This window comes from Pseudocercospora fijiensis, assembly GCF_000340215.1.
Source record: "Pseudocercospora fijiensis CIRAD86 unplaced genomic scaffold MYCFIscaffold_5, whole genome shotgun sequence".
Lineage (NCBI taxonomy): Eukaryota > Fungi > Ascomycota > Dothideomycetes > Mycosphaerellales > Mycosphaerellaceae > Pseudocercospora > Pseudocercospora fijiensis.
In genome coordinates, this window is record NW_006921536.1 from 779,339 (window position 1) to 791,383 (window position 12,045).

At 47.8% G+C, this 12,045-nt stretch overlaps 5 protein-coding genes across 5 annotated transcripts; 3 read left to right on the top strand and 2 right to left on the bottom strand.

Annotated features, from left to right (window-relative positions):
- Window positions 1-217: 217 nt before the first annotated feature.
- On the top strand, window positions 218-1,148 carry MYCFIDRAFT_175300 (uncharacterized protein; the record flags this gene model as incomplete). Its single annotated transcript, XM_007929104.1, has 8 exons — window positions 218-259; window positions 289-322; window positions 350-398; window positions 439-597; window positions 640-723; window positions 749-1,029; window positions 1,059-1,067; window positions 1,120-1,148. 8 exons carry the CDS (start codon window positions 218-220, stop codon window positions 1,146-1,148), a joined length of 687 nt encoding a protein of 228 aa, XP_007927295.1.
- A 4,428-nt stretch (window positions 1,149-5,576) lies between these two features.
- MYCFIDRAFT_102319 (uncharacterized protein) lies at window positions 5,577-5,876 on the top strand (the record flags this gene model as incomplete). Its single annotated transcript, XM_007929105.1, has 2 exons — window positions 5,577-5,736; window positions 5,791-5,876. Coding segments are annotated over 2 exons (246 nt in total), but the record flags the coding sequence as incomplete, so codon positions are not given.
- Window positions 5,877-6,270: 394 nt separating this feature from the next.
- MYCFIDRAFT_63696 (uncharacterized protein) lies at window positions 6,271-7,961 on the bottom strand (the record flags this gene model as incomplete). Its single annotated transcript, XM_007928915.1, has 2 exons — window positions 6,271-7,739; window positions 7,793-7,961. The coding sequence occupies 2 exons, from the start codon at window positions 7,959-7,961 to the stop codon at window positions 6,271-6,273; spliced, it is 1,638 nt and encodes a 545-aa protein (XP_007927106.1).
- A 1,132-nt stretch (window positions 7,962-9,093) lies between these two features.
- MYCFIDRAFT_207924 (uncharacterized protein) lies at window positions 9,094-11,584 on the bottom strand. The gene is made up of 2 exons (XM_007929106.1): window positions 9,773-11,584; window positions 9,094-9,730 (listed from the first exon to the last, which is right to left on the bottom strand). Exons 1-2 carry the CDS (start codon window positions 11,240-11,242, stop codon window positions 9,428-9,430), a joined length of 1,773 nt encoding a protein of 590 aa, XP_007927297.1. The 5' UTR covers window positions 11,243-11,584; the 3' UTR covers window positions 9,094-9,427.
- MYCFIDRAFT_207925 (uncharacterized protein) lies at window positions 10,870-11,741 on the top strand (the record flags this gene model as incomplete). The annotated part of the gene is made up of 4 exons (XM_007929107.1): window positions 10,870-11,309; window positions 11,339-11,548; window positions 11,576-11,620; window positions 11,649-11,741. The coding sequence occupies exons 1-4, from the start codon at window positions 11,277-11,279 to the stop codon at window positions 11,739-11,741; spliced, it is 381 nt and encodes a 126-aa protein (XP_007927298.1). The 5' UTR covers window positions 10,870-11,276.
- Window positions 11,742-12,045: the final 304 nt, after the last annotated feature.

Consider the following 12,045-nt stretch of genomic DNA (forward strand, 5'->3'; position numbering starts at 1 on the left):
CTTGGAAGAAGTGATGAGGTGAGATTTTGGGCGCCAGACTGGATGCTACCTCATACCGAAGACGGCAAGTTTTACTATCACTTCATCATCAGAGCTCTCGTGCTGATAGCTCTTGCCCGATCTCGTGACTTGGAGCTCGCTTCGATTCGATTCGCCTCTGATACTTAGGCACGGCTTGGTGGGATTCATCCGCGCGGCTAAAGTGGTTGCTTGCAGCATGGCACGTGACTTTTATGTTGATCTGAAGACCACTTCCGGAGTCCTCGAAGCAATGAATGCCCGTTCTAGATCAAGGACCAGCACACGAGGATGGGAGATACTAGTACTGGTAGAATGTCATGTTGACGAGAATTCCGGGTATCACAGGGCAACACTTCCTTGCGTAAGATTTTCATCCTGTGAGGCCGCAGTTCTAACCATTTGCTGACGACGGAATAGAAGATCTGATTCCAATGCCACCAGATCGACACACCTACACCTGGAAAAACTTTTCCGGGTATTGGGTTCATTGCTGGTATCGATGTTACAGTACAGCATGGACGTTGTGCTCTCGCTTTTGGCGCTCGGGTTGGCTATAGGACTAATGGTATGGTGGGAGTCTCGCTGATTAAGCTAGTGCTTTGATGGCTGTCGTTGCAGCTTAATCAACTTCTTTGTGTTCTTGTTTGGTATTTTCGGATGGGCCATCGATAAGAATGAAGGCACAGGAACACACCCTCAACAGTCAAAGGCTCAAATCTGTCCTGAGTGGCAGTGTATGGCTTGCAGTTTCTCAAGCATCATACTGTCTCGGTCAGAGCGAATGCCAGAACGCCAAACACTGCATTGTTTGGACAGCTCATTACAGCTCCTCTCACCATGACTATAACAGCGATCTGCGGTCTTCTCATCACATCAGCAACGGCAGAAATGTACGGCACTTACCTCTGGAATCCCTTCGAGCTCTTGCTGCACTGCACATTCAACAACAGAAATCTCTGACTCCTGCGGCTAGAGTTGACACGAGCTCTTCCTGGCGTCTCGAACATGGTAGCCGACAAGATATGCTGTGATCATAGCTGTTGATTGTTGATTAATTACAATCACCTGACCGTTATTACAATCACAATCTTAGGTGAGTGATTAATCGTCAATCACAATCGCTATAATTATGTAATTACTATAGTAGTAAGCGTTATAGTTAAGAAGGGTGCTATTTCAAAGACTATAGTCGTTGTTAGTAGTTATTAATATATTATCTTCGTGCTCTGCGCCTTCTAGTAAATACAGCCCTTCTAATAGTATATAAGCAAGGCCTATAGACTGCTAACTCTTTGAACACTTACTTATCCGGATAGTGTTACTACTAAGTAATAACCGCTCCTATAATATCGTACGCCGGCTCTTACTAAAGGTCCGCTCGGACTCTACGGATATAGCGAATGCGGACAATAGGTCGATAGTAAGTCGTACGAGTGCTAGATTAGCCGATTGTTGCTATATCTACTACTTAATTAGTGTTATAGAAACAGGCCTATTGTTATAGTCTTTGCCGACGATTAGAAGGCTAATCGGTAGTCTATAGATAAAGGCTTCGAAGGCATCCTCGTCGCTAGTAACAAGGTCGGCTTATAACTGTATTTGCTACCGTTCTAGGTTAGTAAGACCTTCGAGGTTACGCTTAGAAGTTAAGTAAGGAGTGCTATATCTATAGCGTTGTTTATAGTCTTACTATAGACCTCTAGCTTCTAATAAGGCGGCGTCTATATTAATTGCTAAGCACTTATTCAACTACGCGAGCCTTCGAGTTAGATATAGAAGGACTGCCGCGGTATAGACGCAGGTCTATTAGTTAAGTCGATAGTATTTATCGAATAGCTGTCTTACTAGCTAAATTAAACGGACAAGAGGTTAACGCCGAGTGTTATCTTCTACTAACCGAGTAAGATAGCTTCTTATATACTCTATAGCTTCTTAGTACTAATCTAGTGTTACTACGTAGCCTTGTAGCTTAAGAGTGACCTCTTTGAATAGTATAAGGAAGTTATAAGTATACTATAGAACAGACTATTCTTCGGTAGTAAGCTAAGCGTCCCTTAAGTGCGGTATTCTATCGAAGAAGCTATTTAATATTAGCCTCGTTTATAGTGCCTCCTTAATTATAAGGAGCTATCTATTCTAGCGTGTTTTACCTAGAATCTTAGGTATTGTAGTAGGCAGTAAAGGCTATACCTTATATACCTCCTTAAATACGTTGAAGTTGTCGTTCTAGCGTAGAAGCTTAGCGAGTGAGAACAGCCGTTATAATAGACCTTGCTTAGTAAAGGAGTCTACGTCTATATCTAGCTACTTCGAGATAGACACTGTGTCGCTATCCGAGTCTATTATAGACAGTTTAAACTCCTCGCTCTCGGTAGACTCTTCATTCTTAGCGAATATAAATGCCTGCGTTATCCGGTTAATAATATAGCTAATATAGCGCAGATAGCGCTTCCGGAAGTAGCTATAGCCTTCTACTTGAATGAAGGTCTCTACGGCTATATAGAGGGTCTTATTATTAGAGCTATTATTAGCCGTTATCTAGCCGATCTTGTCTATTATATTGAAGACCTTAAAGCTATTAATGAGCAGTAGCGCGAGGAAGTCGCCTATATAAGAACCGACTAGAAGCGGTAGAAAATCTAGTAGTACTTAAACTAACTTGCCCTTATTATTAATATACTAGCAATTAATAGCCTAGAAGTGCTTCCTGCTATACTAAGCCTTCTATGTATTAGTACTAACGTAGATACAGCTTAAGGCGCCTAATAAGGCTTGTTTAACGCGCTCTCGCTAATACTCGAAGTTGTAAAGAATATAGCTAAAGAGGGTCGTGTATAAGCGTAGAAGTACGTGTTTAGCTTATAGGTTAACTGCTAGTATTAGGTTATTGAACTCCTTCGTTACAATAGTACTATATAAGACACTAAGTACTATAACAAAGCGAGCAAGAGCGTATCTAAAGGTCTTCTTATCCGCTGCGTTCTTTAGTATATTAACGGTCTTCTGTGCCTTAACACCTGCGTTCTTCCTAATAGTAGCTAAGAAGCCGATTACGCTCTGTTTCTTACTATTATCCTTCTCTTTTATACGACTAACGATAATTTAATACTTATAGAATAGGTGCTCGGCGGCGTTGCTAGATTAAGACTAAAAGCGCTCTATATCGTTGTTACTATAGTGTCTGTAGTAGAATACTCGGTGCCGGCTATTCTTAACCCTCTTAGGCTCGCTATTCTTTAGAGGTCTCGAATAAGACTATAACTCCGGATTACGCCTATTGCTAGCTCTCTTTCGCTTCTTAGATAGTATAGGTATCGGTATCGGTTACGTAGGTATTACTAAGGACGAGGAGGACTATATAGGAAGGAATAATAGGTTAGGTATTAGCTAAGGAGGTTGTATAGGTTGATTTAGTAGTAGTAGTATAGGATTTGGTACCTCTCCGGCTTCGCTATCTTCGAGGTCGCTTAGATCGCTCGAATCTTAGGTAAATAGTATCCGTTGCCTATCCTGCGTTTCCCGTTATGTTTCTTAGCCCTTACGGAAGTTTTCTAAGAGCCGTTATAAAGGCTTAGGGTTTTTACGTATCTCTACTATAGTAAGGAAATAGTAGAAGTTATAAAAGGATAGAGGTTTAGAAAATTTGAGTTTAATAGGGCTTACTAAGGTTCAAGGCGCGAGCCGAGGCCGCTCGATTAGTCGACTCCGGAGGTTCCTATTAGGCTTTAAAGACTCTAAATGATATAATTAATAGGAATAGGCAGGCGCGCAAGCAACTAGAATACTAACAACTCCTACTATTCTATATTCTAATCCTTTATAATGCTACTAATACACTCCTTTGCGGTAGCCTCGACGTATAAGGCGTTACGAGTACGCTATATAGCGAGCTCGACCTTTAATTTACACTCCTCGCCTATATATAGTAGATAAGGGTCGTAGGCGTAGGGGTTAAGAAACCTAAAGTGCTTCGCCCTCTCTTCTATCCTTAGTATACGCTCGCTATACACCTTATAGCGACAGTCCCCTAGATATACGGCTATATAGTTGCCCTTCTTACGGATATAATCCTCGAAAGCCTCCTACTTCTTAGTAAAGACGTCGAGCTCGGCATTCTTCGCAATTAGTCGGTATTCTATACCTTCGTATTCCTTTAGCACACGGCGAGACTCTTATAACAACCCTTCTATAATAGCCTACTAAGCCTCTATTTCCTTATACTATTAATTAAGCTAATCCTAACCTTTTACCGTCTTCTTAGGGTTCTTACGAAGCCTCTTAGTAACCGGTTCTTCTTCTTCTTCTTCCTCGGAAGCGCTAGATACACTATTAGCGATAGACTTCTTATTGCTAGGCTTCTTATCGACAGGCTAAGTCTAAGTCTATAGCGGCGGTAGCGGTAGTAGCGATAGTAAGGTATCTATAACCTCTACCTCCGATTCTAACTCGCTGTCCGATAGCTATACGATTAGCTATAGCAATAGACAGTATTCGCTATTAACCTACCTCGATTACTTCTACGCGCTTCTAACCTATTCTTAATACGATTTTGTATAAAGAAGAGGTAGAAACACTACGAAATTAAGGGATACTTATACGCCGCGGTATCGCCTTCGATTGCCTAAGAAACACGGTTCAAACACCGACTAATTGTGATTATAATTATATAATCACATATATAACAATCACATCTACAATCACAGTAATTGTAAGTAATTAGGTGATTATAACAATCAACAATCAACAGCTATGGCTGTGATTTCTCCATGATGATTCGACAAAGGAGACACCACCTTCTAACCCTTCAATCCAACCTGACAAAAAAAAAACGATGAAGTCGACAAAAAATGACGACGAATGCACTCGAGTCGCATCACCACCACCTCACATCCCCCATTCACGCTATCGACGCATACAGGAATTTCTCCGCCTAGCCGTTTCCCGAATGTGTCAGCGCAGCAATTCTTGCCGATGCTTGGTCGACAAGGATTCTGTCGATCCTTGCGGTCAAAAAACAAGGAATTCCTGCCACGATAGACATCACTTCACTATATAACCCTCCTAGTTCCTGACGCTACGCCTAGCCTATATCACCGCGAAGGAAGACAAGGGTTCTTGACAAGCGATGAGGTGGCTGTCCAGTGTCAACGCAGGTCCATCGGCAGATCAGCAATGACATGTCCGCTCGTCTACAGATGCACAAGACCAAGACGCGGGTTCAGCATCGGCCTTGTTTGTTGGAAGGATGATTGCCAGTGGCGAGTAGTCAAGTCGATCTCAATGTCGTTTAAAAGAACGTACCGATTTCGGCTAGACATTGTCGGACCTGATTGCTGCGACCACGGTGGAGTTTCATGGCGTACGTAAGTGGTGTTTTTCGAAGGGGAAGTGAAAAAAAAAACACACACGCGCCAGTGATGTGATGAGAATCGGGGAAAAAAAGGAAAGATTTAAAGAGCAGACTTCCTGCTAGTGGAGCCCTCATCACAACTATCCCTAATCTTCTCCTTCTTCCTTCTTCTTTCAACCTTCAACAAGTAAAAAAAAACCTCACCATGCAACTCCTCACCCTCTCCTTCGCAACCCTCGCCGTCGCCGCCCCAGGCCTGACCCGACTCTCAGCCAGACAAGATGCCGCAGTCTATGCCAACAACTACCAACCACAATGCTGCGCCACAAACGTCTTAGATCTCGCCAGCTTGGACTGTGCCAACCGTGAGTCTCCTCAGTCCCACTTGGATCACAGCTGAAAGTTTTCGTTTCCGGTAGCACCCGAGGATATTACATCTACAGATCAATTCGTCGAGCAGTGCAGTGCGGAGGGACAGCAGGCGTTGTGTTGTTTGCTTCCGATTGTAAGTTGCGAAGGAGGATGGATGATGGGGATGGATTATGCTAACGGTAGGGTTGCTTGTAGTTGGAGCAAGGGCTTCTCTGTTCGGAGCCTTGAGGGGAGGAGGTTGTAGGGTGAAGCCTCGAGGATATTGAAAACATCGGGAGAGAGAATGAATGAATGATTGCAGACAGGTCGATGGAATCAATAGGGATACGAGTAATGAATGGGAAGAGATAGGCTGATGTATACCATGGACGTCTCCTCAGGGGACAGTTTTGTTTTCCATGGTTTTTCATAAAGGCTGTAGGTCTACGGATGGCGACTCGACTATTAGCACCATCAACGTACGCGCGCATTATCCTATCGTTGGGACAAACTCGTTTCCCCTGATCGGGGTGATTCATGCCGCCCGTCTATGAAGCAGTCTTCTTGCCCTCGCTTCCCATTTGAGTAGTATAAGGCCCAACAGTGGACAAACTTGGAATCCTGCCAAGCAAGAACTCGAGCTGTCGAAACGCAGCTCCGGGCGCATATTGTGGAATTTCATGGCCCGCCCCATTGACCGTACAAAACGTCAACCCCCGCTCAGTATGCGTAGTTCCCAAAATTCCCGCTCCAGCCAAGTTCGTGTACAACGGAATCGGAGGAACGGGCTGGTTCAAAATCTCATCGATGACCATTCCGTCATTTTGTGGATAGGGAACGTAAAAGGGATCAGAAGGTCGTTTCTGGAATCCTTGCTTGCCATTCCAAGTCATGTTTTGAATTGTGGCGAGAGATCCGTTGGCGAAGAGCAAGAAGTCCAGCCAGCCGTGTCCGAGGAGGACGTTGTTCGTCTTCTCAATGACGCGAGGCAGAGGCCCGAGTGCGCTTGGGACGCTGCGGTCGTAGGGTTTGACGTTCAGGCCAAGGTCGTCGTCGCCGCAGATGGCGTAGTCGGTTGGTGGTGCGTGGATTGCTTTCTGCACATCTGACTGGTTGAAGTAGTTGTTCGGGCCCCAGGCGAGGGATGGGAATCCGAGCTCGTCCCACAGGAACGGGCAGTAGTCGGTCAAGTGGTAGACGTTGAAGCATGGGTTGACGTAGATTTCCGCTGTGACAATGTCATCCCAAACGGCGCAACCTGGAGCAGATGCATTGGGAGCTGCCGGAAGTGGACCGTCTGGCGGGAAAGTGAGTGCTGTTTCCATCCATTTGAAGTAACCGCATTTCTCAGCTCGCTCGTTGATCTCCTTCATGAAAGTCTCGTTGAGGCCGAAAATGTTGGAGTAGTGGTTCAGGTGCCATACTGAGGGTGCGTAGGTGAGCACGTCGTCCTCGTTGATAGACGGGTCGTTGATTTGGATGCCTTTGACATCGTAGTAGTCGGTGTTATTGGCTTCCAGCATGTAGTATGAAATATATGGAATGTATTGACCAGCGTATGATTCTCCCGTGATGTACACCTTTCGTCCAGTCAAATCAAAAGTCTCGATGAAGTTCTTCCAGAAAGCCATGAAGTCCTTGGCCACGATCTCCTCATTGATGATCTTGCCTGGCGCTCCCTCTGCAGCTGGGCTGAAGCCAGTGCCGATGGGCTGGTCCACGTATACGATGTTGGTCAGATTCGTCCACGAATATGGGTTTGGAACAGGGCTGTAAGTGCCGGATTGCCACAGGAAAGGTCCGTTCTCTTGGAACAAGCCATCTAGAGACGAACACCCAGGTCCACCGTTCAGCCAGATTGTGATCTCATCACACGCTTTGGGATTCTCGGATGGGAAGAACCAGAAAAACAACCGGTTCTCGTCTGTCGAATTGTCACTGATTGGCAGAGTCCCTGCGTATGACTCGCCAATGTCGAAGGGAACCTGAGGCAGTTTGCTGCCATCAACCTCGAACTCTGTGCAGCGTCAGAAATTGGCCAAGTCTGCTGATAGCAGGATTTACACATACCCTTGGTCTTGTTGGTCAAGTAAGGTGTCGATTTGGATGTACTCCTGGCACTCACTCTTGGAGCTTCGAAGCTCCTCTTTGGTTTCGCCGGTGCTTTTCGGTGAGGGCTCTGCGAGCCCAGCACTTCGCTTGCGCCCAAAGCCACAGAGAATAGCGGTACTACCTTCATGATGAGTGAGTGTTGTGACGGAAGAAGGGAAGCTGCAAAACCACGAAGCAAAGTATATCGACCAGGCCCAAGTCCATCCGCATCTGCAGCAACCACTTCCAAGCCATCTCATGCGTGATACCGGGTTGAATTGCGTAGTCCATCGCGGTTCCCGGCACCAGAAGCTGGCATCCGAGCTTCCAGAAGAGGAGAGAGGTGCGTGCATTGCAGGAGGGACGATGGCACTAGAGAGTGCTGTGACGTCTTTGGCTGTCGTGCAAGATGATTCGGTAGCAGTCCGTGTGGCGGAAAGACGGTGACTTAGATAAGTTAAGGGACAAGCAATGTTAAGCTCGACCAAGCAAACCAGTGGCGAAGGGTTCAAACAGCTTGGCATACCGTCATGCACCTTCACCTTCCCAAAACGAAATGGCGTAGGGTGGCGTTGAGTTGAGGTACAGCGTGGCGGCGGCGAAGGCAGTATATGGCGTCTAGCGTACTGTAAGCTAGCCCTCAAGTTGTTCTTCGGCCTGGTCAGCTGGTACTGTAACGCATTCTTCTACGCTTCGACGAGACGTGAAACCTTCCACAACACCTAACTTCTCCCCGAAGCCGCCCTACCATGTTCCTCACTCGACCGCACCAAAAACCCTCAAAACACACTCATGAACCTCCCCCAACACGTCCTCTTCAATTCCGGATCCACCTCCATATATCGCTCTAGAGCGGGGATACGCCTCATGGGCACCACGTGGCGATTCCAGTACGTCGCGTTAGCATGGAGTTTCATCTCGAAGTACAGAGTAGTAGTAGGAGTAGTATGGATAAGCATACGACGCCAAGTCGCGTCTGCGCGGAAGGAGGCCATTAAAGGAGGGGTTGGAGTCGCAGCGAGGATTCTGGAGGGAGAGAGAGGGTGGAGGAAATGTTGGGGGTGGTTTGGTTTTGTTTCTGGGGGAGGAAGAGTGGTAGAATAAAGCAGGCTTCGGGTGTTGGGATGAGGCGATGCAAGTGATGGGAGGAGGGTCGAAGGTATATGGATGATCTGTGGAGAATGTTGACCAGGAAGCCTTCTATCTTTCTTTCTCGTCCCAGACCCATCCCTAGAATACCAGAACCGTAACTTCCAGAATCAAAAGCCCCAAAGGCCTGAGAACTTTCAAACCTTCAATTTTTACAATCTACATACAGTCCTTACTCACAGCACAGACATTCCCCAACTACGAACCCAGCTTCTTCAATCTACGACCGCTACTACCACTACTACTACCTATTGATAGTTTCGAGACTTCCAAGCGCAAACGCTCAAATGAATGCAATGATCGGGGGGGGTATCGAAAAAAGCCACGTCAATCACACAGGGTACTAGAATTCAAATTCCAATCGCAAGCAGTCACATCGTATCCTAACCCATCCCATCCTCAAAGCTCTTTTCGCACGAACGTCGCTCGGAAAGATCATGTCCAATTCCGCTGCTGCTGCTTCTTTTATGCAGCAGCCGTGACGGCATGTGCAGCCTCGTCTACGCCGTTGACAGCGGGGGGGTGCCCTGCCTCCTTCAGCCCCTTGAGCTCACTCTCGAGGGCAGCAGCTTTCTTCTCGGCCTCTTCTCGAGCCTGTTCTGCTTCGGCAAGCTTCTTCTGCACGCTTTCGAGCTCGTCGGCCTTCTTCGATGCCTCTTCTTTCTCTTTCTTGGCGGCCTCAAGGTCCTGCTCGGCTTTGGTAAGCTGGGCGGTCAGGTCGTGCTGCGTGTCGGCGGTCTTGGCGTGTTGAGCTTCGAGTTCGGCGAGCTTGGATGCGAGGGTCGCTTTCTCCTAAATCAATGTTAGTACATGGTAGCTGGTGTACGGCGTCGTCAGACTTACCGTCTCAGCAGCCTTCACCTTCTCCTCCGCCTCGGCGATCTTGCTGTGACTGCTCTCGTTGGCTTGCTTAAGCTCGGCGAGCTTGGCCTCGGAATCTTCTTGCTGCTTCTTGAGTGCCGCACTCTCTTGCTCAACCGTCTTGACCTTCGATGAAGCCTCATCCGCCAACGCCTTGACCTTTGCAAGCTCAGCCTCGTGTGCCTCCTTCAGCTTCTTGGTCGCCTCGTCGCTGGTAGCGCCGCTCGTCTTAAGCTTCTCGATCTGCGCCTTGTACTTGTCAATTTCCACCTTGCTTGATTCCTCGAGATTCGCCTCTTTCTTCTTCTCGTCAGCTAGAGCCTGCTTAATGGCGCGTAGCTCCTCGAAAAGCTTGTTATGCGAGACTTGAAGCGACGCGTGTTCGGTGCGGGTTTTATCGATGGTCTGCTTGGCGTTGGCGAGCTCGGACTCTGACTTGGCCTTGAGATCATCATACTGATTCTGAAGGGCGGCAAGCTTGTTTTGAACATTGCTCAGCTCCTCAGCAGCCTTGGCGCCATCCTCGGACGTCTTCTTGAGGTTGCTGTTGGCCTGTTCGAGGGATGCGATCTTTGCTGTAGCGTCTGAGATTTGCTTCTGAGCAGCAGCGAGCTTCTCTTCGGATTCCTTGCTAGCTTTGTCGGTAGATGCTTGGAGAGCCGCGAGCTTCTCCTTCGCCTGCGCAAGCTCTTGCTGCGCGGATGCAAGCTTGGTTTCAGAGTCTTTGGCAGCTGACTCGCTCGAAGTCTGGAGGGCGACAATCTTGGCTTGACTCTCGGCAAGATCCTTCTTTGCTGCGGCAAGGCTGGCATCAGCCTCGCTCTTGACACTCTCCAACTTGCTCTCGAGAGTGGTATGCGCGCTTTGCAGTGAGTCGTGCTTCTGCTTCGACTCGGACAATTGCTGTTGAAATGTGGCAAGCTCGTTTCTCAATGTGGTCTCCAGATCGGTCTTGGCCTGCTTAGCCTCGTCGAGCTCCTTCTTGGTGGCAGCGAGGTCATTCTCAAGCTTCTGCCTGCTGGCCTCGTAGGTGGCAAACTTTTCTTGGACGGCGCTCAGCTCTTTCCGGGCCTGGTCACGTTCCTGCGAGATCGACTGCGACATGCGATCATAAGCCGCGCTCTTCTGTGCCGAGTCCTTCTGGATCTTGTCCAATTGGGTGGTGAGCCCTCCAACCAGCTCTTCTCTCTCCGCCTGCAACTGCTTGAGCTGAGATTCGAGCTGGGCCAGCTTGGCTTTCAGGCTGGTCGCCTCGGAGGTTGCATTGTCGGCCTTGTGTTTTGTATCGTGAAGCTCCTTCTGCAATTGCTCCACTTCTCTCTCCTTGGCTGCAATGGTGTCGTCGCGTGACTTGAGGTCCCTCTCGGCGGCTTCGAGCTTCTCCTTAGGAGCACCGGACGACGACAACAGGTTACCCATTGCGCAGTAAACAAACGCCTATTTCGTCGAAGGTATGGATATCTTGGGGATGGGTGGTGGGATCGCGGTCTGCGCTTGGTGGTGTAGGGTTGGCAGGGTTATGCAAGAACAGAACGCTACCACACTAGGACTGTAAGGGATCGGATGTACAGTAGTAATGTTCAAGGTCGGGCAGTGGATGATGCGGCGATGAATGACGGGACCGCGAGCAGCAGCGTCGTGGCGGACAAACATTGGGCAGTCGCGAGGGGTGAGGAGCGAGGAGCGAGGAGCGATGACTGGGAGATACTCGGTGCTTTCCATTGCGTGGAATCTTCTCCATTGCGATGCAAGCCCCTGTCACTTCAAACGGCGTCTGGGTGGTCTATCCGTGGCTTTGTCGCCCCCTCTGCGAGGTGGTTGCAAGCCACCTTATAATTTAGCCAAAATCGACACTTTACATTATAATGCCGCACCACACCGTCAGAATGGTGCCAAAGTGAGCAAACAAGACCTGTAGAATATATTGAAGACCTCTATATATAATATAGACCATTAGGTAGTGTTGTAGGTTCACTATATTGCTATGTTTCCTCGCTATTGCTAGGTAATAGCCCTCTAGAGGCCAGCTTAGCAGGCGACTATAGCGAAGAAGGTAGCAACGGCGGTAACGATCTAATAGGCAACTCGTGCCTATTAGATAGACTACGTAGTAGTATAGCAGGCTGTATATGCTAATTGACAGGTATTAGCTTATCACCGTTACTGTCGCTACTACTAAAATCGCTGCTATATATTATACTATTGTCTCTTCTAAACTGCTT

What these genes read in the sequence shown, in the direction of transcription:
- MYCFIDRAFT_207924 (XM_007929106.1), bottom strand. Translation starts at nt 11,242, where the DNA reads ATGGGTAACCTGTTGTCGTCGTCCGGTGCTCCTAAGGAGAAGCTCGAA. An exon ending in CGCCGTACACCAGCTACCAT is followed by an intron (nt 9,731 to 9,772) that starts GTACTAACATTG and finishes CTCGCATCCAAG; the next exon opens with CTCGCCGAACTCGAAGCTCA.